This window comes from Leopardus geoffroyi, chromosome B2, assembly GCF_018350155.1.
Source record: "Leopardus geoffroyi isolate Oge1 chromosome B2, O.geoffroyi_Oge1_pat1.0, whole genome shotgun sequence".
NCBI lineage: Eukaryota > Metazoa > Chordata > Mammalia > Carnivora > Felidae > Leopardus > Leopardus geoffroyi.
This window is the reverse complement of record NC_059332.1, coordinates 1,841,153-1,868,300: the sequence shown is the minus strand read 5'-3', so window position 1 is coordinate 1,868,300 and position 27,148 is coordinate 1,841,153. Positions and strand designations below refer to the sequence as shown.

The window sequence follows — 27,148 nt, the reverse complement described above, 5'->3', positions numbered from 1 at the left end:
TCTCTGGTCCTGGTTAAGGGCTGACCGTCCAAGGCTTTACCATACTTGTCACTTTTATTATAGGGTCTCTCTCCAGCATGGGTTCTCTACGATGAACTAGTCCAGTGTCTGCACTGAGAGCTTTTCCATATTCTCCATATTTGTGGGTCGAATTCAGTGGGAATTCTCTTATCTTCAATGAAGCCAGCACTCTTGGACTAAAAGCTTTTCCACACTTCTCATTTTCATGGCATTTCTCCTGTGTATCTTGGACGCTCGATAAGGATGGAGCTCTGAAACTCATTCCACATTCATCACTTATGCAATCATAGATCTATTTCTAGGGTTCTCTGGTATTTTAGGACTTCTACATAATTCAGGCACTTAAGAATATTGCCATCAAATCTAGCAGTGTGTCCCTGTTGGCATGTTATTTCTTCAGATTTCTTCTACTTTGGAAACACCTTCTCATTTTCCAGTTTGACCAAATCACTTGAAAGAAGAGATTGAAAATTTCAGCCTAATTCCCTCATTCACACATACCTTACTCAGTTACTTGCTCACTGAACAAGTCTCATTCAAACTACATGCTAGAGGGAAGAAAAAATGTTTCATGTAAGACAGATGTGTATTGAGTTTATGACTTAAACTATAGTGTGTTACTTTAATTTTTTTATTATTTAAAAAAATTTTTTAATGTTTATTTATTTTTGAGAGAGAGAGAGAGAGAGAGAGAGAGAGAGAGAGAGAGAGAGAGACAGCAAGCAGAGGAGAGGCAGAGAGAGAGGAAGACACAGAATCCGAAGCAGGCTCCAGGCTGAGCTGTCAGCTCAGAGCCAGATGCAGGGTTTGAACTCACCAACTGTGAGATCATGACCTGAGCCAAAGTCAGATGCTTAACTGACTGAGCCACTAGGCACCCCTATAGTGTGTTATTTTTAAAAGGGAAGGGTGTGCATGTACACATGTGCCTATAATAAATGATAAAGGGATAAACCATTAAAGAGCAAAAAAGATTACCTATATGAGAGAGGGAACAGGAGGAGGAAAAGGAGAATTTCCTTGAACACATTTTATAGATTTCATGTATAAAATTTTGTATTTCACATAATTTAAAAAATGAAAAAAAAAAATTTAAATAAAAAATAAAATAAAAAAAGCAATCCCTAAACATTGAAACAGAAATGAAACAAACTGAATTTAAATGTGTACCTGCTGGTGACATAACCACACAAAAGAGAAATTATTTCCAATGTCCTTCGAAGAGTAATTTTTTTGTATAAACCCAATGATATAGAACTTAAGGACAAAAGAATGGAAAAATCAGGCACCACCATTAAGCTGTTTATAAAAACCATATTTGATGGTAATGTTAACATTTTTTTTGAGGCCACTGAGATACTGTGGGATAAAACAGATGAGTATTTGATACTCTATCATTCCCGGTGTCTTTGAGAAGTCTCCAAAAGGAGATGCAGATGAAAGATTAAGGCCCTGAATTTGAACTCGAACTGTCAGTATGAATTCACAATACATACTTTATCTTAAATTCTTCCTAGCTCTGAGCACTGAAAGGCCTAGGAACAATGTCCAATAACAATATGAGCATTCCTAGCACCTTATTTTTGGTTTTAAAATACCATTTCTCACTAAACAGAATCTGGGGTCCTTGGGAAAATGATTGATTTCAGGAGGAGGAAAGGAATTAGATGAGTTTATACTTCTTTTTATACCAGAAACAAGAAAGCTGTCAAATGCCTAGACTCATGTCACAAATATAGGAGACCAGCAGCTGAGAAGTGTGCAGAAGAGAAACCCACCATGTAAGACAAGAAGCCTGCTGCATAAGCTTCAGTTTATTTGTTCCATAAATGTCAAATCATTCTGGACAGCTAATTTTTAATAAAGACCTGATTAAAGTAAAAATGAAAAACAATTTGATATCTGTACAATGGAACTTATGTCAGCCATATGTATACATTACATGTAACTCTTGGGAAATATGTCCATAATGTAATACTAAATTTAAAAGTACTGTCAGTTGGTATGTTCAGTATGATTACAGTTTGGGCATATATGTGTGCTTGTCCAATGAGCACATAAAAATACTAAATAAGTTTTGTTTTCTACACGAAGTCTTTGAAAATGCACATTTAATAACTTTTCTATTGTATGTAGCCTTTGAGTCATTTTCTATTGGCTTCAATGTAGAAATATGTTGTCCTGCCTTTGGCATAAAAGGTCAGGCGCAGGGAAGCTGGCAGTATTCAGTTAGAAGGGAGAAACAACCCTTCAATAGAAGCAGGATTTTCAACAATGTTAGTGCAAAGTAGTGAAGGGAGAATGACAATCACGGTTTAAACAATGTGCTTAGAGGGACAAGGTAAAAATGAAAGAAGACATCAAATGAAAGGTAGGCAAAAGGTTTAGTGATGAGGTTCATTTGGAAAAACGCAAAAGACATTTCTGATCTTTTCCCCCGTAGGATCTCCTCTTTCTCCTCAGTAGATTCAGATCTGAGCTGCCCTGTTTCTGGCTGGAGCTGCCCTGCCCTCCCCACCCCGTGAGTCTTAATGCTGCTGCCAGGCAAGCCATTTGCCCTTAGGGCCCTCGTTTGCCCTTCCTGTCCCCACAGGAGGACAAAGGACCCAGGGACAATCAGAGAAATTTGACCAGGGTGATATCTGCTAGGGTTCTAGAGCTTAGAACCCAGTATTAATTGGGGAACAGAAGAGGAGGACAGAAAGCAGAGTTTCCTTTGACCTACAAGGACAGGGAATAAATGGACAGGGAGGGGAACACAACTCTGGCCAATGCATCTTAGCCATTTCCTCTCACTACACTTGAGAGGAGAAACTTCAAGTCTCTGCTCTCTCTCTGGAGAGAATACCTGCCTCTGGTAATAGATTGTTTCTTCCTTATCTCACCTTCCTCCTGGATGGTCCAGCTTCCTCAACAAGCCCCCAGTCCAGTAACAGCCTCCTCCCTATACACTGGATGCTGCCCCACACCCAGGCCTGGAGCTCCGCGGGCAGGACGGTCATGAGCTGCTCCAGCACCAGCAGCTCCAGGATCTGCTCCTTGCTGTGCATCTCGGGCCGCAGCCACTGGCGGCGGAGAGCCTGCCTGGCGCTGGACTCCCGAGGCCCAAGGGAATCCTCCTAACAGAACTGTCATGAGTTTTGTCCGAAGAACTGTCAGAAGCACCATTTCTGTGCAGGCTAGATGCTTTAACTATTTGACATCCTTTCTGTTCTTCTGCAGCCCAAAAGGGTTGGACTGAATCATTCCTGGGCAAAACAGTTCACCACAACAGTAGCAGGGGCTTAATAAAGCTGGTGATAAGGCATAACACATCACTGTCAACAGAGATCAACTCCAAACTAAGAACATATTTACTCAGAGTGAATCGCTGTGGTCAAGTCAATGATTTGAAGGTAAAGAGGCCCTGTAAAAGATAAGACAAGCACAAAATGTCATTAGAAAAATGTCCTAAAATTGACTTATAGACAATTCGGTTACTTTAGGACTAAAGAACAATACTAGTAGCTTTTGGATCTAGAAACTGAAGTGAAATATTCAGATAACGTGAAATATCCCGATAACAAAAACAATGCAAACAGCTTTGCTTACTTGAATTGCGTGTCACAGATTTAGTCAATCATATTTATAAATCAACCTCTCTGTGCCAAGAATTATGCTAGATTCTTTCAAAGGCATTTTTAGTTTTAGAAAAGAACAGTGTGCATGTCAGTCGGGGTGTCCCACATTTGAGTTAGGGGTCCCAAGTCAATTAACCAAAGTCCCCCTTGTATACAAACCCAGTGAGTATTTTTCAGTCCTTTACTTACCAGATGCCCCCCGCAGTCCCTAACACTCTAACCACTCCCAATCTTCTAAGGAACTGCAATCTTCTGGCTGTTTTCCCATGAGCTGGCTTTTTTTCTTTTTTCTTTTTTTTATTTTTTTTTTTCAACGTTTATTTATTTTTGGGACAGAGAGAGACAGAGCATGAATGGGGGAGGGGCGGAGAGAGAGGGAGACAGAGAATTGGAAACAGGCTCCAGGCTCTGAGCCACCAGCCCAGAGCCTGACGCAGGGCTGGAACTCACGGACCGCGAGATCGTGACCTGGCTGAAGTCGGACGCTTAACCGACTGCGCCACCCAGGCGCCCCGAGCTGGCTTTTGTAAAGTGCTTAGACCAACACTTGGTGCTCAAGCTTCTATAAGGGCTTGTCAAAAGCTCATTCTTAAGTCCACTTTATGGCTCTTCTTCAGCTTGCCAAGAAATGTCCGGTTACCCTAAGCTGGGATCCGGCCTTCTCATTCCACATTCATTCTGGGCAATCTCGTCCATTCAGTAGCATCTGAGAACTGAGATGCTTTCACCTAACAACTCCTAAATCTATTCTCTTTTCCCAGTCTTACTTTGGAGATCAAGACCATTATAGTCCAATGGTGTAAGACTCTTCCAGTCCTAGGTCTTAAAAGCACCTCAACACCACCAAAAATTAACTCATCATTTTCCCCTCATAATCAATGGCTCTTCCAAAATTACTCATTTCTTTTTTTTTTTTTTTTTTTTTTAACTTTATTTTGCTCCGGCACTGTCAGCACAGAGCCCAACTAGGGCTCCCACAAACCACAAGATCTTGAGCCGAAACCAAGAGCTGGACACTTAACGACTGAGCCATTCAGGCGGCCCTACCCATTTCTTTAAAAATGACACATTCAGGGGTGCCTGGGTGGCGCAGTTGGTTGAGCGTCCGACTTCAGCCAGGTCACGATCTCGCGGTCCGTGAGTTGGAGCCCCGCGTCGGGCTCTGGGCTGATGGCTCAGAGCCTGGAGCCTGTTTCCGGTTCTGGTCTCCCTCCCTCTCTGCCCCTCCCCCGTTCATGCTCTGTCTCTCTCTGTCCCAAAAATAAATAAACGTTGAAAAAAAATTAAAAAAAAAAAATGACACATTCATTCCCCTTACCATCTATCCAATCCAAAAACCTAATTATCCCTAACTATATTAAAAATAAAGCTTGTAATACGTACTACGTGCCGGGGATTGTGCTCAAGCACCTTTTCAACAGTCTTTCTCCCTTAGACATCAAGTGGAGTTAAATCCGCGTCTTCCACACAATCCCCTCCACCCTCATCACTTCCACGGCCAGCACCTGGCTTTCACCAACTTACAGTACCGGCTCTTTCCGTGACGACTGCGCATCTCTCCTCTCTCTTGCTTCCAGTCCTACCCCCTTCCAATGCATTTGCCACCCCGCTCCTGGAATTTCTAGAAGCCTAGTAAGATGACGCTACTCCCGTGCGTGAAGACAGGGACTCCCATCTCTGCGGAGTCCGCCTCCCGGGGCAGCGCCAGCACACTGACCACCTGGGCTACGAGGTGGCCGCGCGGACTCGGGGCAGCGTAGCCGGGGCCTGCTCCCTTCTGCGAGGCAGTGTGCGCACACACATCACGTGCATTCTGTGCGGGAGCCGTCACACGGAAAGGACGGAGAGGCACACTGCCTTTTCAAGTCCAAGTTCCCTGGGGTATCGCAGCTGTCACCTGCTCATCCTCTCTGCCCCGGCCACAGCACACCCACCTTCCCTCGGCTGCCTCCGGTCGTCCGTTTCCAAAGCTCAGCTCTCCGCCCCTCCGGGAGGTGCCCCCACCCCCGGCTCCGGGCATCCGCGCGGTATCGCAGGGGTGTTCCCCTCTTCCCCACGGCACTGTGAGCTGGAGGGGTCTTAAAAGCACCTGGGGACCCGCACTACGCGACCGGCAGCCCACGTCCGCTCGAAGGACGCGCTCACTTCTCAACGTTCTCTGAGCCGAGGAAATCACACTTTCCTCCGTTTTCTAAGTCCTGAGACCCCGTCACCGTACGTCCTCCGGGACGAACCCTCCCGGCACAGGCGTGCAAGGTCATGACCACCGCCACGAAGGCCTCGATGAAAACAGGACTCCGGAGGGGAACAGAAAACCACCGCCGGCCGTAAAGACGCACCAGCGCCCGGAGCCCCGAAGCGGGTGGGCCGCGCAGCGCTCGCGTCCACGTCCGCGGGCGGCGACACAGACGAGCCTGCGTCTCGGGGAGCGGCCACCAAGCCTCGCGGGCGCCTCCCGCCGGAAAAGGCTCGCGCTAGCTGTGGCTCACACGAGACCGGAAGTACGTCACGACGCCCGGGCACGCCTCCACCCGCTCCTCACCGCCCCTCTAGGAAGCACAGAGGTCCCGCATCTCAGTGGTTGGCCGGCTCCCACCGCAGGGGCCCTCGGTGGCCTCTGCACAGCGCAGGCGGGTCCACCGGGTGTCCAGCAGCCACTCAGCCTGGGCCCGTCTCTCTGTTACACTGAGGGAATGCGACGCAGTCCTCCGTTCCCTAGTACCCTGGTCCCGTGATACCCATTGTCCACTCGGCCCCCAGGGTCCGAAGCAATAATCGACACCCACCTGAGCAAAGCGGCATTAAGAGGGGCAGGTGCTGGCTTGCTGTCCACCGTCTCAATCTTTGTGCATGTGACTCCGGTCCTTTTGAGTAACCTAACCACTTACAGATCCCTGACTCTGCAGAATTAGCAGAAAGTGAGGGGAAGCCACATGCCCGGTCCCCGCTGTGAATGGCCTCGGGGCAACTGCGGAATGCGGTGCCTGGTCTGCTTGTGTTTGGTACCCTGCGGTGTCAAGAGCGCTCTGGTTGCACAGCCCGTGAAGAATGTGCATCAATTATGATAACTTAGGAAACTTGGCACAATATCTGGACCTCATTCATCCTAGCCACTTGCTTCAAACGGCTTGCCCTCTGCCTTATTCCTGCGAGGTTGTGATCTGGCGCGCTATATTCCCACGCCTCCTCTGTATGTTAGAGGTGAACAGCCCATACTGGTCCATCGATCCTGTACCACTGAAATGCTCCTATGCTTCTGGAACGTCATCTCTCTTGTCTGGTAAGCCATAGTCTCAACAGGCTCATCTTAGCTAACTAGCTATTTTAAGCGTTTTGTTGTTGTTTGTGGGTTTTTTTTTGGGGGGGGGGGGCTTTTCTGGGTGGATGTTGTTTTCATAGGCATACCCACCCCTTCTTACCTAATCCAATAAATGTGTTAACGGGGATTATTTCAAACCAGGCAGACGGTGGCTACTTTGGTCTAGGTGGCTACACCTAAACATCCCCCAGCCTCCTTCATAGATGCTCTACCTTAGCTTTCATGAGACCATTGTATTCTTTCTGTCTCTTCTTCTTCTATCTCCTCAGCAGGAAAAGTCTTAAGTAGGAAGACCATACATCCTGATTTATGCCTCTTGGCTGGCTGTAATTATTAACAGCAATCCCTTTCATTCTCAGAAGTGTCCTAGGTTGGGCAATACATTATATATAGTCACCTCAAGTCTGACAACCACCGATACGCTAGCTGAAATGCGGATTCCCAGGTCCTGCCCTCACAAACATTCAGCCAGTCTGTGGTAGTGCCCAGGAAACTGCAGTTCAAACAACCCAGGTGATTCTAACACAGGTATATATTCAGAAGCAGCGGCTTCATCATAGAGCTGAGACGTTGGCATGGAAAACTGGGTGTGAGTCCAGAGAGACCTAAAAAAAAGAAATCAGTGATTTACACACTGTGCTTGCCTCCTCTTTGTTACGTAGAGCACGGAGAAGAGTGAGGAGTGAAGAGCAGTGGGACTCTTTTCACTGCTAAGACACACGGACCCATTGAGAGCCGGAGGGCTAATAGGTATTATTTGTGGACAAAGCACGTTTCTTGGTAACAACGTCTCTTTTTATTTTTTCCTTCTCTTTGGTCACCACTTGTTGGCCTAATCCAGCTTTAGCATGTAAGTTTGCCTGGTTCCTTTTTATGTTCTCACATTTCGTTCTTCCTTTTCCTTTTTCCATCCTGTTTTGTTGCTGCTGTTGCTGTTTGCAGAGGCCTAAAAGGTTCTGAGCCTCCAAGTCCAAGTGCCTGTGAAAGCTTATATAATTCACAATGATCTTTGTTCGCAGTTTTGTTTTAAAAATTTTTAAGATTTTTAACTTTAAAATTTTTAATGTGATTAAAAAATAGATTACAACGAGTGTTTAACCACTTTGGACTTCACTTTTCTCATGCAGGTATGAAATTGCTCAACTCAAAATTTCTTCTTAAAGCTAATATTTTCTGATTTTTTGTTAAGAAACTCCTATAGCACAACAAAATACTTTCAATGATTCCATTATGCTTTAACGAAGTGTTCTGTGACCTCTGCATCTGGCCCCCACCGCTGCACACTCATGGCTCTTGAGCCTGTCTTAGCTGGGCCTTCCTCACCCTGTTTCCTCTATCGCAGATACTTTCCGCTATCTTCCAGCTCCTTCTACAAATAATCTACTTTCCTCTCAACTTTTACGTTCTCTCTCAACTTCTAACTCAACATTTAACCAGTGACACACATGTATACTGGTACATAGATTTCAAAACTGCTCCTGAGAAGATACTTCATATTTTATAATTTTGACTTTAGATATGCCATTGTTTTAAAATTCTCTCAGAGGTGTTTTTTGTCTTATTGGAAAAATGTCAAACAATCTTCCACTATAAATTGTTTTTTAAAGGAAAAATATTGTCAGATAGAGAAAATAGAAGTCTGGACAGAGACTTGGTTCTCCTTGAAGATTTGGTTCCTCAAATAAAAATTATAGTGAAAGAGAGTCTTCAGGGCTCTTACCTACAGCTCTAGATAGCTTTCAGTTGCAAAATTCGCAGTCATTTCTTTTTAAATGTTTTTTTTTTTTTCAACGTTTATTTATTTTGGGGACAGAGAGAGACAGAGCATGAACGGGGGAGGGGCAGAGAGAGAGGGAGACACAGAATCGGAAACAGGCTCCAGGCTCTGAGCCATCAGCCCAGAGCCCGACGCGGGGCTCGAACTCACGGACCGCGAGATCGTGACCTGGCTGAAGTCGGACGCTTAATCGACTGCGCCACCCAGGCGCCCCAAGTCATTTCTTGACATACAGTGTCCACTGTCCTAACAATGCTCAGAGGGGTGCTGTACTATCCCTCAAGAACCAGTAAGGCTTTTTTATATTTTTAGTAATCTCTACACCCAACGTGGGGCTCAAAATCATGACCCCGTGATCAAGAGTCACACACTCTTCTGAGTGACACAGCCAGGCATCCCTCGAACCAGTAAGTCTTTTTAACTGGATTGGAATCACTACTTCTTACGCCTTGCTCAGCCATAAAACTGACTAGTCTTTCAGACTGGGGCTTTTCAAAGGCATAAGGAGAGATGGTTACGGTTTACAGAGCAGCTGGAAGGAGATCAATGCCAGAGACTCGATGGGTTGAGTGAAAAGAGCCAGGGCAGAAAAAGAAAAGAGAAGTGAGGCTAATTCAGAAATGTAAAGGGAGACAACACCTAAGAGCACCCTGCCAGGAAGGCTGGAGTAATCACAGGAAAGGCCAGGGCCTACATGCCCCTGTCTAGCGGTTAAGTCAACTAATGACAAATGTGCATCCCAGATAAAATAATCAGAAGAATAATCCGTATCAGAAAACAAGGCAAGTTAGTTTGGTGAACTGTCAGTAGTTTTAATCATGTTAACCATCACTGCACTCGAGTGGTATATGCCTCTACAGCACAGATAACATCTTTTCTTTCTTGGCATTTTTATCAGTTATTGAGGAAATTTAGAATTTTTGAAAAGCTGTGAAAACAAAAAAACAAAAACAAGCACAAAACAAACCAAACATTCAATCTTCAATTGCAGCTGTAAAAACAATCCATTAGAACTATATCCTTTAAAATCCTGATCTGTTCATATTTTAAATCTTTTAAGAGCTGATATAATGGAATTATCCAAACATGCTGTTTTGGCATATGCAGAGGTATCTGTGATGGTTACAAACTCAGATTATTAGAGTGTATGTCTCATATTACTGAATGGAATATATGTTTACTTGAGAAGTTGATTTTATTTCAAACTTAAGTCTACTATATTTTTCTTCACTTTAAGATCTATATGTATTTCCTTTGGAAATAGTTAAACCTCAAGATACAGTAAAATACAATCTGGAGAAAATTTAAGATTTTTGAGAAGACCTACAATTACCCATAAGCGGCGACACTAATGGTTTGAAATGCTGAGAATACCTAACAGGGCCAAATACACGAGACTGAAACCATCCCCATCACTCCGCATTTCTCTGTAGAAGAATTATGTCCACCTCTAGTTGCCGAAACCCTGTTTTCCAGCTCACGTGGAAGTTGTTAGCTTTTAAAGTTTGACTTGAAGTACATTTGGGAGGAGAATGAAATAATTTGTAACATTTCAAAGTAGTGGTTGTGCATTTACACCAGTGTGTTAAAGTATGGAGCACCAGCAAATGAGATACTGTCCACGTGTAAACAGAGAGGAAGCTGGCTGTCTCTCTAAAGATTGTATTGTTTCATGAACACAGCAAGGGGGTTGAAGAGTGTAAATATACACCATCTTTCCATGGAAGAAAGGAAATAAGGTTATATATGTTCACGTTTTCTTGTATTTTCATGAAGAAACACTGAAGATATGTAAGATACTAGAAAAATGGCTACCTATGAGGGAAAAGATAGGCTCCCTTTTTAATGTTGCTTTCATCCTTGAATCAGACGAAGAATGAATTATCTTCTTGAAAAGTCCCTCTAAGTAAATTAAAAGTTAAAAAAAAAAAATCATTCACTACAAAAATAAATAAGGGGCACATGAGTGGCTCAGTTGGTAAGCGTCTGACTTCGGCTCAGGTCATGATCTCGCGGTTTGTGGGTTCATGCCCCGCGTCGGGCTCTGTGCTGACAGCTCAGAGCCTGGAGCCTGCTTTGGATTCTGTGTCTCCCTCTCTCTCTGCCCCTCCCCTGCTTGCGTTTTGTGTCTGTCTCAAAAATAAATAAACATTAAAAATAAATAAATAAAATGCCCCAAATGAGGGATCAGTGGAAGGAGTCCTTCCTGGAACTCGGCTGTAAACCAAACAGAGCAACATGCACAGACAGGAGGCTTTATTGAGCTGTGCCTCAGTGCCTTCTAAATCCCGGAAGTTCCTTCTAACCTCAGTGCCTTCTAAATCCCGGAAGTTCCTTCTAACCTCAGTGCCTTCTAAATCCCGGAAGTTCCTTCTAACCTCAGTGCCTTCTAAATCCCGGAAGTTCCTTCTAACCTCAGTGCCTTCTAAATCCCGGAAGTTCCTTCTAACCTCAGTGCCTTCTAAATCCCGGAAGTTCCTTCTAACCTCAGTGCCTTCTAAATCCCGGAAGTTCCTTCTAACCTCAGTGCCTTCTAAATCCCGGAAGTTCCTTCTAACCTCAGTGCCTTCTAAATCCCGGAAGTTCCTTCTAACCTCAGTGCCTTCTAAATCCCGGAAGTTCCTTCTAACCTCAGTGCCTTCTAAATCCCGGAAGTTCCTTCTAACCTCAGTGCCTTCTAAATCCCGGAAGTTCCTTCTAACCTCAGTGCCTTCTAAATCCCGGAAGTTCCTTCTAACCTCAGTGCCTTCTAAATCCCGGAAGTTCCTTCTAACCTCAGTGCCTTCTAAATCCCGGAAGTTCCTTCTAACCTCAGTGCCTTCTAAATCCCGGAAGTTCCTTCTAACCTCAGTGCCTTCTAAATCCCGGAAGTTCCTTCTAACCTCAGTGCCTTCTAAATCCCGGAAGTTCCTTCTAACCTCAGTGCCTTCTAAATCCCGGAAGTTCCTTCTAACCTCAGTGCCTTCTAAATCCTGGAAGTTCCTTACACTAGTCATTTCTACGTGGTGATAAAATGCTTCCAGATGCTTAGAAAGAACACTAGGAATCAGGAGACAGGGTTCCAGCTCCAGCTCGGTGAACCAGCTGAAAGGTCCGCAGTCACCTCCAGCCTCTGTTTCTGTATCATATGAGGGGCACAGAAGTGATCTGTAGGGTCCCTTATGATGTTTCTATCATGGTTAAGTGACCTGCAGTGTATTTGGTATTCTAATCTGGATTGTCATCACCATAGATTCCCCTTTCTTTGTGTCCTAGGCTTAGTATAAAGCTTGGTAAACGTTCAATCAGTGTTAAGGGAAAGAAGTGTTTTTAAGCATGACCTTGGTGGTAATTAATAGGTAATGCTGAGAAGCATGGAGCTTATAAAAAACAATCAACGTGGAAGGCTGATCATACTTTTCAACCTCTGTATATGTTTGAGATTTTGTATAACTAAGGGTTAAATAAATAAAGCAAAATCCAAAAATGCTTATAAATCACAGGAAAAATGCAAAGAGGCCTATATTTTCGTAATGAAGATCAGAAGTGAGATACCAGATTTTTAGACAAGTTTCTTGGTCTACACAAATCTGAAATCTCGAGCAACAGTAACACATTGATGTGTCCTCACTTGGGTCCTTGGTTCCTCACTGAAGGCGGAGTCAGTGGAACTCTACAGAGTTCTTAACAGGGAGAAGCCTTCTGTGTATCTATGGGAGGATTTATCTGTCCCCTTTTGTAGGTTAAAAAGCAAATTATCATATCTTATGAGAAAACAATCAAATCGTTTAAGTTGCAAGTTTTACTGCCATTATTTTTAAATTAATTTTTAAATACTCAAACTACTTTTAACATAATTGTGTATTCAGGTAGCATGTAATTTTTTAAAACTTTTTAAAAAAAGTTTCTTAGAACTCGGACGAAGGAGTTTTCCTAGAGCACACCTGGAGAACTTTCTGCACAGACAGGTGTGGGACCAGTTGATGAAGTCACCACAACATTGTTCACTACTGCAAACACGGATGTCACAGACCCCAGAGAAGCTGACTGATGGACTTAACATATTATGCTTCTCTCAGCATAAAAACACAGACACCTTCCACAGTCTGCACTCCAGAGGACCGAACGATTCTCTTCCTAGGACTCTGCTTCAGGGACAAAGTGAGAGCCTGCCCCACCACCTCCACTAGGGTCCGACAACGGGAGCCTCTGCCCCACCCGCTCCAGGGGGCTAGCGGCACCCACCCCAGGGTGGACCTTCCGATGCTGGACGAGGTTGCAGTGATAAATAAAGTTCTTGCCACAGTCTTCACATTCATAAGGCCTTTCTCCAGTGTGAATTCGCTGATGCTTAATGAGGACAGAACGTCGGCTGAAGCTCTTCCTGCACTGGCTACACTGAAAGGGCTTCTCCCCCGTGTGGATCCGGAGGTGATGGAAGAGCCCTGCGTTCTGGCTGAACGCTTTGCCACAGATGCCACACTGGTAGCGCTTCTCCCCGGTGTGGAGTCTCTGGTGCTGGAACAGACCCGAGCGCTGGCTGAAGGCCCGTCCGCACTCATCACACCCGTAGGGCTTCTCCCCGGTGTGTGTCCTCTGGTGCTCGATCAGGATGGAGTTCTGGGTGAAGCTCTTCCCACACTCACCGCAGACGTAGGGTCTCTCTGCCGAGGAGCTGGCCCGCTGCCTCTCCCACCTGCCCTCCTGGTCACATGTGTCTGCACACTCAGGCCCCAGAAGAGTGTCACCGTTCAGTTTCTCAGGAACTTCCACAAGACGTTTCTTTTCTTCACAGAGCTCCCTCTTCGGGGCTGACTGCACACTCCAAGCCCCAGCCTCATCCCCTGAAACGAGAAATGGGTCACATGAATGTCATGTCTCCAAACGGAAAAGAAAAAAGCAACCAGGAGGGTGGGTGGCAGGGGACACATAAGCACGGTTCTGTGTACTTCCCCCACCTAGACAAGCATGCCCGGACCTCAGGGAGAAGACACACTGAACTGTAACTGTCAGGGGACTGTCTTCCCCCCACCAGGCCGCAAACCTCCTTGCCGGTCACACTGTCCCCAGGACCAAGCACAACGCCTGACACACAGCAGACGCTGAGCAGATGGACGGTGAGGGAGCGAGGGAGGCCTCTGAGGAAGTTCCAGTCCTCACCGATCTCCCGAAGCAGGCACACCTCCCGCGACCTGCACTGACGCGGCCCTTCCAAGGTTGGGGGCTGGCCGCTTGATGAGTCCTGGGCTGCTCCCCGACCTGCCTCCTCCTTCACCAACTCTTCCTGCTCACGGGCACAGGCTGGAACCTGCTGGAAATTAAGGACGGTCAGAAACCAAATGTCAGAGAAGACATCGTAAGGAGGCCTCCTCAGGCCCACTGCACGGGAAAAGAAGGACCAAGAAACTGGCAGGAAGAAACAGGCAGAAGGATGGGGCACCCACAATAGACCACATCAGGCACAAAGAAATCCTCGTCCTCTTCCTCTTGCTACACAGAAACCCCACACTCGTTCTTACAGCTACCGACCTCTGTCCTGCCCTCTCCCACCTGTTCTCCCGGCTCGTCCAGCTCCCGCTCCAGATCCTCCAGCACGGTCACCGCCTGCTCCCCGCTCTCCGGGTGCTGCCCCCGCACCCAGGCCTGGAGCTCCTCGGGCAGGATGGTCAGGAACTGCTCCAGCACCAGCAGCTCCAGGATCTGCTCCTTGCTGTGCGTTTCTGGGCTCAGCCACTGGCGGCACAGCTCGCGGAGCCTTCGAAGAGCTTCGCGGGGTCCAGGGGTCTCCTGGTAGCAGAACTGCCTGAAGCGTCTACGGAAGATCTCTCTGCTATGCGGGTGATCTCTCCACGGGCCAGATTCCTGCCCAGAGGCACAATCCCCCTCTTCCTCTTCTACCTTTACTGCCAGACGTCCTTCCTGCATCTCTGGAGTCTGAGGGACTGAGGCTGTGGCCATTTTAGGCTTCACTATTCAGAAAAAGAATCTATCCTTGATGACTCCCTTTGATCTTTTCTTCTGAAAATCCTAAAATCTAAAACATAATTTGCAGAGAAAAAAACACATTAAAATGTAGAAAATCTTTTCTGCTCGCGGGCACTGGGGTATTTATAGCAAAAGCAGTCACTGTCTAGTGAAGAGCAGAGAACGCATGACTAACAGTAAGGACTTTGCAAATCCTGAGGCAGGTGACACAGGGGAAGGAAAACAGAAACAGAACACGTTCCCCAGAACCGCCCCCCCCCACCCAAAATGGTTTTATTGAAGGGACCATTTTGATCATCCTCAATGAATCAGCTCAAGTAACTCAGTTAGAATAAACTGAGTTTCCTTTTGAATGGCAAGATCCTAGACGTGGCGTTAAGTGTCATGCTGAATGGAGGTAAACGAGCATCATGGTGCCAAGTGGTCACAGAGGACACTAAGAGTCAAGGAGAAAAGGGAAACAAAATGGAGAAGGGAGAAGTAAAGATAAAAGGACAGAATGAGGAGCAAAAGAAATGTACTGGGGAGGAGAGGCCAAGTCTGTCCAGTCGGGTGAGGTGTGGAGGAAAGAGTTCTGTATTTGGGCTGAGACCCGATCTGCCAGGTACAATCTGTGCGGGCCCATCTTTCTAGGGGATATGAAGATAAAATAAGATCATGGATACAGAGCACGAGAAGCTGGCAGCTTGGTAAATCCTAAAGTATTGTGAATTACTACTATTGTTATTTTTCTTATAAATCTTATTGAAGGAATAAATGAATCCTAGCAATCAAAACACCATGGCAAAAGAATCAGAAAGTAGTCAAGAGATATCAAAATGAAAGAAATATTGGTTCTGATATTTTAGAATTTTTTTTTTTAATTTGAGAGAGAGAAAGAGAGAGCACACGTGTGCACACGGTGGAGGGGCAGAGGACCAGGGAGAATCTGAAGCAGACTCCACACTCAGTACGCAGCCCAACGCAGGGCTCGATCCCACAACCCTGGGATCGTGACCTGAGCCTACTGAGGTGGACATTCAATCGACTGATCCAAGCCTCTGGTTCTGATATTTTAAAACAGGGGTAGGGTCTGAGCTGTTTCTTGTCCTTTAATTTCCTGGAAATTGTTTATCTTTGAGACTTTGAGGATGGACAGTGGACAGCAATGCGTAAAATAAAACCAGTGCTCATAAAGACACGAATGTCTATGACCACATAAAGCTATGAAAGAATCTAAACCAGAATAGTAATTAATGAAAGCAATTTTCTGAAAGAATATTATGTAGCCTAGTGACTTCAAAGGATCACTTTTGGGCAGAGGCTTTCAAACTTTTTTGACCAGGACCCGCAGTAAGGGCTATTTTATACTGAGACCCAGAACACGTATATGCATGTGTGTGTACATGAATGTATATGAGACACGCACACACATAACTGAAATGATAACTTCACAAAACACTAAGCACCCTTATTTATGTGATATGTATTATTCTTTTTCTAAATCCCGGTTGTTGTTTTTAAACCCCAAAACAAAAAACCCTGGTCACAGCCCACATGGACTTCATGATCCACGTGAGTCATGACCTACAGCTTTAAAAAGTTGCCAAATTTAAGTAAAATTATTATAATTCATTGTAAATATAACCCAACACTGTTCTTAGGTATTGGAATCCATCACAAAATAAAAAGAAAAACTAAGGAGAGGGTATTTAATTACAACTGAACGTGGATCACTTACGAGTACAAGAGAAGTTAAACCTGCATCGCCAGTATTAGGCATACTTATCAAGAAGAGAAAGACTACCCGGGCAGGGAAGCATCGTTCTGGGTAATCTGCAAATATTATCCTTTCCACAAATTCCTAACATTTCTGGCTTCACTAACTCTTATAGTCACCACTCCAGGAGAAGTGGAGAGGGTTTTTTCCTCCAAAGACAGGATCCCTGAGCTCAAATTCCCTCCCCAGCTTTGCCTGGCGCTGACTCACCATCACTTTGAGTACCACGTTATCTTTTTCTGTCCAAACCTCTCACACACCACCCATGCATCCAGCCAACATTTACTTAGAGCCTGCCATATTCCAGGTACCGTTCTATGCACTAGAGATAAGCTGCAAAAAAAACAAAGTCTCTACTTCCATGGGATTTACATTCTAATAACAATATCAGTAACAGCTGACGTATATTGTTTTTGAGGTACCGGGCATTGTACTAGACGCTTTACATATATTACCTCATTTCATCCTCAAACAACCTCAAGTAAGCTTTTGTTATTACCCAGTATCATAGATGAGAAAATGGAGGCACAAAGACTTTAAATCTTCGTGAAACAAGTTTCGCAGGCCTAGGTGGGGAAGCCGCCTCTTGAACCCCACAAATCTAACTTCAGAATTCAGTCTTGAGCACTACACCACTCGTTCTCCTCTACGTGGGAAGGAAGATGGAAGGGGCCAACAGGGACAGACGGTAATACGCCAAACAGCAGCAGACGCTACAGAGAAAACTCAAGGTGAAGGAGATGGGGAGAAAGGTCTCCATTTCATGTGGGGCATCAGGGAAGGCCTTGCGGAGAAGGTAACGTCTGAGCAGAGACTCGAGAAGTGAGTGGCGGTCACAGGACTCCCTGGAGAAGGATGGTTCCACGCAAAGGGAACCGAGTCCTTGGAGGCCGGAGCACAGCTGGGTTCTTCAAGCAACAACCAGTTGAACAATGTGGTGACAGCAGAGAGAACAAAGGGTACAGTGACAGAGTCAGGTCGGGAGATTATGAAACGCCATGTGAGAGCCCTGCCTTCTCGTCTAAGACATGTGGAAAGCCACTGAGGTTTCCAGTGGGGTGGGGGGTGGCGACGAAATGTTACTTACACTTAATATGAAAGTATAACCGGCTGCCGTGATAACAGACTATGGGAACAGTGGAAGCAGAGACAGAAGCTATCTAGTCTTTGAGGGAGCGATGATTGTGGCTGCAAGCGTGGTCTGCAGGGTCTATTCTAGGGTGTGGAAGTTTGGGGTGCAAGTATCAAACAGGTAAATGAAGGACACGCGCTCTGATGTCACTCAGTTAACCGAACACAGGTTCAAAGGATTAAACGGCAACTCATGCCCTCTTGTTTTGTCAATCTTCTAGGCCCTGAAAAAGGTCTCTTTCCTATTTGCTGCCCGTCTGCTTTGGCTTTAAGTCAAAGATTTTCTATTCACAGAAAATGCAGCTGAAGCTTTGAGTTCTGCTCACAGAAAGTCATCTCCGCTCTGTGGTGTTTCAAATCTTTACTCAGTTTCACGAAGATCGATTTCCCTCTCTTCTCTGTATAGGCTCCCTTTCGCTTTCCTCCCCTGATTTCATTTCTGTCTGATGGCCTCGCACCGGCACATCTTTGCTGCTTTTTGAACCCAGTGCTGCCCTCCTGCTCACAAACCTACAGCTATTTTTCTCACTTAGGTTCACCACCCCATTGTACACACCTTCCTTGACTTACCGTGGGGCTACGTCCTGATGAACCCACCATGAGTTGAAAATATCATAGGCTGAAAATGCACTGGGTCCACCTAACCGACCACACATCACAGCTTAGCCTCACTTACCGTAAACATGAGCCTACAGCGGGGCAAAATCACCTAACACAAATCCTGTTTTGTTGTTAAGTGCTGAAAATCTCATGTACCTTAGGGAATATTGTCCTGACAGTGAAAAACAGAATGGTTATAAATGTATCCGTTATTTCTCACAAGCAACTTGAGAAAGATCAAACTCATAATTCGAAGTAGCACGAATGTGTACCACCCTTTGTTGGGACACCGTCAGTACATGCCAGGTAGAGAATGAGCATAATAATCTCTCACACTTAAAAGAACCACATGTGCATTTTAAAGCTGGTTTCTCCTAGAGTCTCAGCAAGCTTGATACTCCCAAATCTACCACTGATCTCAGGGAGGAATGCTCTTTACCAAAGAAATACATGCTGCTGAAGATCAAGCAGCATGCAACCAAGTATGTCTTTATCATACGCACCCCCAAACCCTCCCCCCTGACATCACCATCTAAGGCCCCCTCTACTTACTGGATGCAGCCACAGACTCTCCCCGCTGAGGTCACCATCTAAGGCCCCCGACTACTTACTGTACGCACCCCCAAACCCTCCCCCCTGACATCACCATCTAAGGCCCCCGAAACACTCAAGCTCGGCTCGAGACCAGTCAGGTCTCTAGCTTCAACTGTTGGGCCCCTCTTGTTTTCCCATATTCCACATGCAAAACCTGCCCGCTCCACTCCGGCTTCTCTTCTCACTGTTCTTTAGTCAGGCTTTCCTCATCCCTGCTCCATGTCCGTGGTCTTGCCAGCTGCCCTTGTTCCAACCCTACCCAACCTCTGCACCTTGATTTGAATCTCACATCCTTTGAGGTCTTCCTCATGCATTCCAGCCCACCCTCTTCTTCCTTCCAGCTCTTCTATCATTTTGCCCCCAGTCTCTATCTTGCAGTTAGCTCTCACATTAAAACAAAATCCCAGAAGTACAGAATAGCCAATTCCTTCACCAAGCTCTACTCCCCAGAAGTAGACACCGTTAAAGATTAGACTGTATCAGGGGTGCCTGGGGGGCTCAGTCGGTTGAGCGTCCGACTTTGGCTCAAGTCACGATCTTGCGGTTTGTGGGTTCGGGCCCCGCGTGGGGCTCTGTGCTGACAGCTCAGAGCCTGGAGCCCGCTTCGGATTCTGTGTCTCCCTCTCTCTCTCTGCCCCTCCCCTGTTCATGCTCTGCCTCTGTCTCAAAAATAAATAGAAACATTAAAAAAATTTTTTTAAAAGATTAGAATGTATCTTTTTGTCGTCTGTGCATCTTTAATGTGTGCACACACACACTCACACACAAACACAACCTTTCCTATTCATCTGCAATAAGTAGAAAGTGGTATAAGGTAGCGGACTTAGTTATGAATTCTGACTTACTAACAACGTGATCTTGAGCAAGTTACTTGACCGGTTTTTCTGATCCTCAATCTCGTGTACAAAATGAGGACAGTTCCTTTGCAAAGTTGTCAAGAGTATTACAGGAGACAATGCATACAAAATGGTTCGGCACAAAGCCTGGCACACAATAAACTTCCACCTTTTAAAGAAATACTGTACAATTTTTGGCTTCAGGTGGCTTAATCAATACCTGCTACCTACCCTTGGGGCCAAGACTGTAAGGTTTCCTTCCTATTGCCCAAAGCACAGCAAGGGTAAGTGGGCGGGGAAGCACGTGTTAACACACCACTAAAGTAGCTGTTTCACCAACCTTGCAGACATACTCTGGAAGACATCCGTGTGTTCAGATAACACTTTTCTCTACTCTTAAATCCTAACCGGAAGCCCAGGACTCCTGAGGCCTGAAAGTGGGGAGGACCAGATTCAAACGAGGTAAGTAACCCCTGGGCTGTGGCCGTGAAACTAATACAGAAAAGAGAACAGAGTCCGCACAGCAGGTTTAAGAAAACGGCCTGCATCTGAACCCTAACTACACCCCTTACCAGCTGGTATGAGTTGGGTCGAGTGGGCGGGCCTCACTTTCCTTCTCGATGTTAGAAAAGGGGGCAGGAGAGGGCTGGTCCGTACTCGGAGCCTACCTACATACGCTACTACCTGGAAAGTGCTTTGAACAACGCCTGCCCAGAACGTACTACCTGCTGCTGAAATATTCGCTTAACAAACATGAGCAAATCGCGAGCGCCCCTGTGGGTGGTGAACCAGACCCCGAGAGGCCGAGAGGAACGCTCCTCCGTCGGCACCTGTCCCCTCATCCTACTCTGGGGACGGAGACGGCCCGCGGCGCCCGAGCTCGGGTCCGGCCAGGACGCCCCCGCCTCCCGCACCCGGCCCGGTGACAAAGCTCACACACCGGCGCGGCCCGACTCCGAAGCTCACCGAGCATCCGCGGGAGGAGAGGCCACCCCGCCAGGCCCCACCGCCTCCCCGTCCTTGACAACCACAGCCCGCACAGCGACCGGCTACAAAGGCCGGAAGTGCGTCACGCGCGCCACCTCCGGGACGGCGTTCCGGCCGCTTTCCTTCTAGCAAGCCCGGAGGTCTCACGCCTCTATGGTCGCCCCGCCGAATCGGCTCCACAGGTGGAGTGAGGCGCTGGGAGGTGTATTCTGCCCCGCGGGGGCAATGGGACAACAGCCAACATAGTGTTTAGCCCATATTAACTTATTCATTCTGCATTGCAACCCTGTAAGTTAGATACAGTTATCCCCATTTAACAGATGAGGAAACTGACGCACGTTCCCTCTGCATTTGTTGCCATTCCTGCAAAGAAATCATTTTTGTAAAAACGTGGAAAAAAAATTAAAAAAAAAAAAAAAGAAATCATTTTTGTGCACTTAATTGCACGAGATATTCCAGGTTCACTTTATATATTACCTGCCCTAGACCTAGAATCCACCATTGTTCCATAAAGCATGAAGCTCTGGTTCCTTTCAGTGGAGAATGGTATACAGAAACCAGCCAATAAGCCATGGGTAGTAGGATATATCATTGCTTCTAGGCCATATCAGTGAGTATATATATAATTTTTTTCCTTCAGGATTTTATCTCATTTTTTATACAATTTTTAAAGTTTATTTATTTTGAGAGAGAGAGAGAGTCCCAAGCAGGCACGGAATTCAATGTGGGGCCCCATCTCACAAACGGTGAGCTGAAATCAAGAGCTGGCTGCTTAAGCGATTGAGCCACCTAGGTGCCCGGAAAGTTACACATGATTTTTGACTGCACAGGGGTCAGAACGCCAATCCCTGCCTTGTTCAAGGGTCAGCTATATACTCATGCCCCATTTTCATTAGTTTTAATTTATCCTGTCCTTCCTTCCTTCCTCTTTCCTTCCTTCTCTCCTCTCCTTTCTCTTGCAAAAATAAGCACCTGCCTTCTTTACCTCCATAAATTATATTATATACACTCTTTTATACCTTGCTTTATCACTTATTAAAAAACCTGGAAATTATTCTAAATTTGTTCATTGAAATATTTTTTTTTTTTTTGTTTTTTTTACAGTGGCATAGTACTCCATCGTGTGGCTTTTTCAACTAGTCTTTGAGGGATGGGTATTTGGATTGTTTCCAATATTTTAACAAACAATGCTGCAATGATCAATGATCAATGAAGAAACAGAAATGAGAAGTGAGGAGAGGGAAAGGGAGGGGTCTTTGTAAGGGCTGTATTACTTTGCACTCAGAGTGCCTGTTTTCACGTAGCCTCCCAGACTGTATGTTCTTAAACATTCAAATTGTGTTAATATGACAGGTCATTAGGTATTTCGTATGCAATCATAACCCCAATGATTAAATCCTTGTTAAAAATGGATTCATAGTATATTATGAATAATTGAAAAAGTTAAAGATAACAGAAACAAAGATATTCCATGCTCATTAACTGCAAGAACCAATATTGTTAAAACATGCACACTACCCAATGCAATCTACTGATTAAATGCAATCTCTAACAAAATACTAAAACCATTTTTCACAGAACTAGAACAAATAATACTAAAATTTGTATGGAACCACAAGACCTTGAGTAATCAAAGCGATCCTGAAAAGGAGCAAAGCTGGAGGTATTACAATCCAGATTTCAAGATACACTATAAAGTGGTCATAATCAGAACAGTGTGGTACTGTTCAATGGAACCGAATGGAAAACCCACATATAAACCCACACACATGTGGTCAATTAATCTTCGACAAAGGAGTTAAGAACATCCAATGGGGTAAAAGACAGTCTCTTCAATGAATGGTGCTTGGAAAACTGAATAGCTACGTGCAAAAGAATGGAACTGGACCACTTTCTTACACCATACACAAAAATAAACTAACAGATTAAAGATCTAAATGTGAGACCTAAAACCATAAAACTCCTAGGAGAAAACATAGGCAGTAATTTCTTTGACATTGACCGTAGAATCATTTTTCTGGATATGTCTCCTCTGGCAAGGGAAACAAAAGCAAAATTGAATTATTTAGACTACATCAAAATAAACAGCTTTTGCACAGCAAAGGAAAGCATCAACAAAATAACAAGGCAATCTACCGAATGGAAGAAGATATTTGCAAATGATATATCCAATAAAGGGTTAACATACAAAATATATAAGGAATTTCTGTAACTCAGCACCAAAAAGGCCCAAATAATCCGATTAAAAAATGGGCACAGGACCTGAATAGACACTTTTCCATCGAAGACATTCAGATGGCTAACAGACACGTGAAAAGATGCTCAACATCACAAATCATCAGGAAAATGCAAATCAAAACCACAGTATCACTTCACACCTGTCAGAATGGCTAAAATAAAAAAGACAAGAAATCAAGAAATAACAAGTGCTGATGAGGATGTGGAGAAAGAGGAATCCTGTACGCTACCAGCGGGCATGTAAATTGGTACCACCACTGTGGAAAACACTACGGAGGTTCCTCAAAAAAAAAATTAACAAAATTGCCACATGATCAAACGGAAGGCCTTCCCACATTCATCACATTCATAGGGTTTCTCTCCAGAGTGGATTCTGTGATGTCTGTTCAGGTCAGAACTTCCACTAAAGGCTTTCCCACATTCATCACATTCCTAGGGTTTTTCTCCTATATGAACTCGCTCATGTTTGGTGAGGTTTGAACTCACTGAAAACCCTCCCACAGTCAGTGTGCTGGTTTAAGGAACGGCATCTCCAATGAGCGAGTCCTGTGCTGTTACTGAAGGTTTTACCACGTTCGCTCCTCATAAGCTTCCTCCCCGGTGTGATTTCTCTGACATCTAAGAAGGACTGAGTCTTGACTAAAACTTTTCCCACACTGATCACACTAATATCGTTTTTTCACCCATGTGAATCAGGGGGCACTTAAAAAGCTTTGTTTTGACTAAAGGTTCTCCCACACTCTTCACGTTGAAAGGGCTTTTCCCCCGTGTGGATTCTCTGACATCCAAGAAGACTGATGCTGTGCATGAAGCTTTTCCCACACTGATCACATCTGTGTGGCTCTCCTTCCTCTGAATTTCCTTGATGCCTGCCAGACCTGTCCTTGCATTCATGAAGGTCTCCAAGATGGGTCCCCTGGAAACTGGTCCTGCCTCTGCAGATTCCACAGAGTATCATCTTCTGTGATTCCATTCCTTTGGACACTTCCTGCCTCCCAGCCAATGTCCCAGCCTTGGGCTTGGTCTCACTATCTATTTTAGTATATGTGCTGCCGAAGCAAGCACTTGGTCTCACTATCTAAACTAGGACGTGGATCGTTCCAATGTCACTTTCTTTCCAAACTTTTTGTTATGGAAAACTTTAGACATCTATAAAAGTAAACAAAATGGAAATGTCACCTGTTTGAGCTGATGGACTATTACACCCCAAGGGACCATTTTTCTCTTTTGTAGTCATGTTCCCCCAACAATCAATAAATATCTCTTCAGCTCAGTTAAGGAAGGAAAGTACTAGAGAGGAAAGGTGAAACGGACACATCCTGGAATAAATAACCTAAGTGGTACTTACCAAGGTAGGACTGAGAACAATATTTACCAAAGGGCACAGATTATTAAAATGTTTGTTAAAAGTCTAAGTTTATAGGAGGTGCCTGGGTGGCTCTGTTGGTTAAGCATCAGACTCTTCATTTCAACTCATGATCTCGTGGTTTGTGGGATCAAGCCCCGAGTCAGGCTCTGCACTAACAGCACAGAGACTGCTTGGGATTTTCTCTCTGTTCCTCCCCAGCTTGTGCTTGCTCTCTCTCTCTCAAAATACATAAATAAACTTAAGAAAAAAGTCTAAGTGTATAAAGAGCACTTTAAACTGCAATCAAATTCAATTATAGCAGAAAGGCAAAAGTGTATTCATTCTATTGCTTGGAAAGAAAACTTCCTCTTAATCTTCCCCCAAATAGGGCACTCCTTGCAGATTCAGTGTAAATTGATAATTCCCTTATATTAACTAAGATATGGAAAAACAGTTTTACTGAAATTTGGCCTGAGGGAGATAAATGTCCCACCAAATTCATCAAGATGAAGATTCTATCTCAACTCAGAGGAAATACCGGAAAAGGTCTGATTTCTTGGCTGTTCTGGTCACTTTATTCCTATTTTCTGGAGATTGTGAAGGGGATCAGGACGTAAAAAGGGGATCAGGAAACTTTGTTAGTGGGAAGCACATCTGACATGCTGTGTATGAAGTTCTTCCTGACATGGAGAGAATGTGGGAGGGAAAAAGGATTGAAAGTAGACTGCAGTAACACGCAGGGGAAGGTATGGGCATGAAAACAGGAGGGAATTTAATGTGGAAGAAGATAGGAGCAGTGCAGTCAAAGTGAAAGGTTTAAAAGGTGGCTCTATCCTAATGGGTAGAGAAAACTTAAAAAGACAGGATAGGGCAAGACACTGAGGAGGCCTCTGTAAAGATCACAATGGAGAGATAATATAAGAAGCCACTGAATGATGTGATAATTCCACGCTTTTTTAATGAAAAGCAAAGATGGGTATGTTAAAGTAAGGAAGTAAATAAGGAAATAAAAATCTTTTGCTTAAAAGGTCAACAATACCGGTTATACTTTGCAAATAGAAAGGCAGATGAGCCAGGGAGGATTTTGGGTGAAATCATGCATGGCCATCAGTCTTCTTGGATACTACTCCTGATTAAACTGCAAAGAATGGCTGTGATTGGCCAAGCAGGAGCCCAGCTACCCTGATCCGCCTTGCCAGACAGATCCTCCTCTTTCTCACCTCCCTCTAGGGAATGGGGCTCCAAGGTCATGCTGGGGGGGGGGGGGGGCGGTCTCCACCTGCTGGAGCTGATCACATGGTGACTGGCAGCCGGCTCCCAGGGATGTCACTTCCTCCCAGAGCACTTCCTGTCCATCTGCATGGAATGCGCCCTGGGGACAATTAGGGACCATGGGGCTTGGGAAGAAAGTGCCCTGAGAACTAGATGTAAAACCTTGGGAAGTACTTCCCATGGAGCCAGGACAGGGAGAAAGGACTCAACAGGCTTAGAAGGAGAGATGAGGCAGGAAAAGGAACAGACGGAAACAGTGATGCAGGACAGGGACAGAAGCTCATGGCTGCCCTCACAGCTCTCCTACTGACCTAACCGGTAAATGCTGCACTTTGTCACCACAGAACATGCCTCTCTTCCCACCTGCTCTCCGGGCTCGTCCAGCAACCGCTCCAGATCCTCCAGCACGGTCACCACCTCGTCCCCGCTCTCCGGGTGCTGTCCCCGCACCCAGGCCTGGAGCTCGGCGGGCAGGATGGTCAGGAACTGCTCCAGCACCAGCAGCTCCAGGATCTGCTCCTTGCTGTGTGTTTCTGGGCTCAGCCACTGGCGGCCCAGCTCGCGGAGCCTTCGAAGAGCTTCGCGGGGTCCAGGGGTCTCCTGGTAAGGGAAGAGCCTGAAGCGCTGGTGGAAGATCTGGACTGGCTGTTCAGCTGCAAGTCAGTTTCTTGTAGGTAAAAGTGATCTTCCTCCACCTTTCCCATGGCAGGTCCTTCCTGTTGTCCATCTTGGATAAGATCTGTAGCCATTTTCTCTCAGCTGGGGGCGAGGGGAGGGGTCCGCGAAGACGGCTCTCTGCTGCAAGGAGATTCCCCTTCACAAAATGTAGGAAAGTGCTAAGATGAAAAATTGCCACCAGTTAAAAAGGAGAATCTACAATTTAATCTACATTAAAGGCTGCCCAGAACACTTTGAGAAAAAGAGAACAGAAAAGATTTTTGAAGTTTGGCTAACAATGATTTTTTTTTTAATTTTTTTTTTTTAACGTTTATTTATTTTTGAGACAGAGAGAGACGGAGCATGAACAGGGGAGGAGCAGAGAGAGAGGGAGACACAGAATCGGAAACAGGCTCCATCCAGGTTCTGAGCTGTCAGCACAGAGCCCGACGTGGGGCCTCAACTCACGGACTGTGAGATCATGACCGGAGCCCAAGTCGGACGCTTAACCGACCAAGCCACCCAGGCGCCCCAGGCTAACAATGATTGATGTAGATGATTTGAGGAGTTGACATTCTTGGTAATGGAATTTTTTTTTTCTAATGGAAATTTCTGACTATTTTCGAAATTAAGGGAATAATCCTTTTCCTACCAGTCTTTCCTGTGCTCACTCTACTCCAATTAAACCCTTTTCAATTTTATTAAAATTTTTTTCAAGTTCTTTTATTTTTCTTGAGAAAGAGGGAGAGCACACACAAGTTGGGGAGAGACAGGGAAAGGGGAGAGGGAATCCCAGGCAGGCTCGGCCTGCTTTGCAAACAGCACAGCGCCGGATGCGGGGCTCCCCTCTGACACTCCGGACAGCCCTGGGGAGGGGAGCCGCCGGGGCGGGCCCTCGTGGGTCACCAGGAGACCCGTCTCCTGCATGCGGGGTCTTACCCTCGGCGCGGCGGGTCCGGAGCTAAGTCGGTGAGCTAAGTCCGGCTCACTCACCCGGAAGCCCAGAAACCCCACTTCCGGCCGGC

General features: G+C 45.5%; 2 protein-coding genes across 15 annotated transcripts in view; both read right to left on the bottom strand.

Annotated features, from left to right (window-relative positions):
- Positions 1-27,148, bottom strand: part of LOC123609414 (zinc finger protein with KRAB and SCAN domains 4-like) — a 455,099-nt gene that overhangs the window by 141,877 nt on the left and 286,074 nt on the right. The gene's annotated exons all lie outside the window — the stretch shown is intronic.
- Positions 1,816-27,148, bottom strand: ZSCAN23 (zinc finger and SCAN domain containing 23). 13 transcript variants are annotated; one of them, XM_045500479.1, is made up of 8 exons: positions 20,588-20,720; positions 14,267-14,750; positions 13,877-14,027; positions 12,935-13,560; positions 7,358-7,565; positions 6,428-6,541; positions 2,907-3,427; positions 1,816-1,889 (listed from the first exon to the last, which is right to left on the bottom strand). In XM_045500479.1, the coding sequence occupies exons 2-5, from the start codon at positions 14,672-14,674 to the stop codon at positions 7,515-7,517; spliced, it is 1,236 nt and encodes a 411-aa protein (XP_045356435.1). In that variant the 5' UTR covers positions 14,675-14,750; positions 20,588-20,720; the 3' UTR covers positions 1,816-1,889; positions 2,907-3,427; positions 6,428-6,541; positions 7,358-7,514. The 13 variants fall into 13 exon arrangements, 12 of the variants coding, with proteins under 12 accessions (XP_045356435.1, XP_045356436.1, XP_045356433.1 ...); XM_045500480.1 differs by having other exon boundaries at positions 3,379-3,427; XM_045500477.1 differs by having other exon boundaries at positions 1,816-3,427.

Bases quoted from the DNA above. Each gene is read 5' to 3' on its own strand.
- ZSCAN23 (XM_045500471.1), bottom strand. From the start codon at position 14,674: ATGGCCACAGCCTCAGTCCCTCAGACTCCAGAGATGCAGGAAGGACGT. The intron at 14,028-14,266 runs GTGGGAGAGGGC...CTTAATTTCCAG, and splicing joins TGGACGAGCCGGGAGAACAG to CAGGTTCCAGCCTGTGCCCG. The intron at 13,561-13,876 runs GTGAGGACTGGA...TTCTCGTTTCAG, and splicing joins GTGCCTGCTTCGGGAGATCG to GGGATGAGGCTGGGGCTTGG.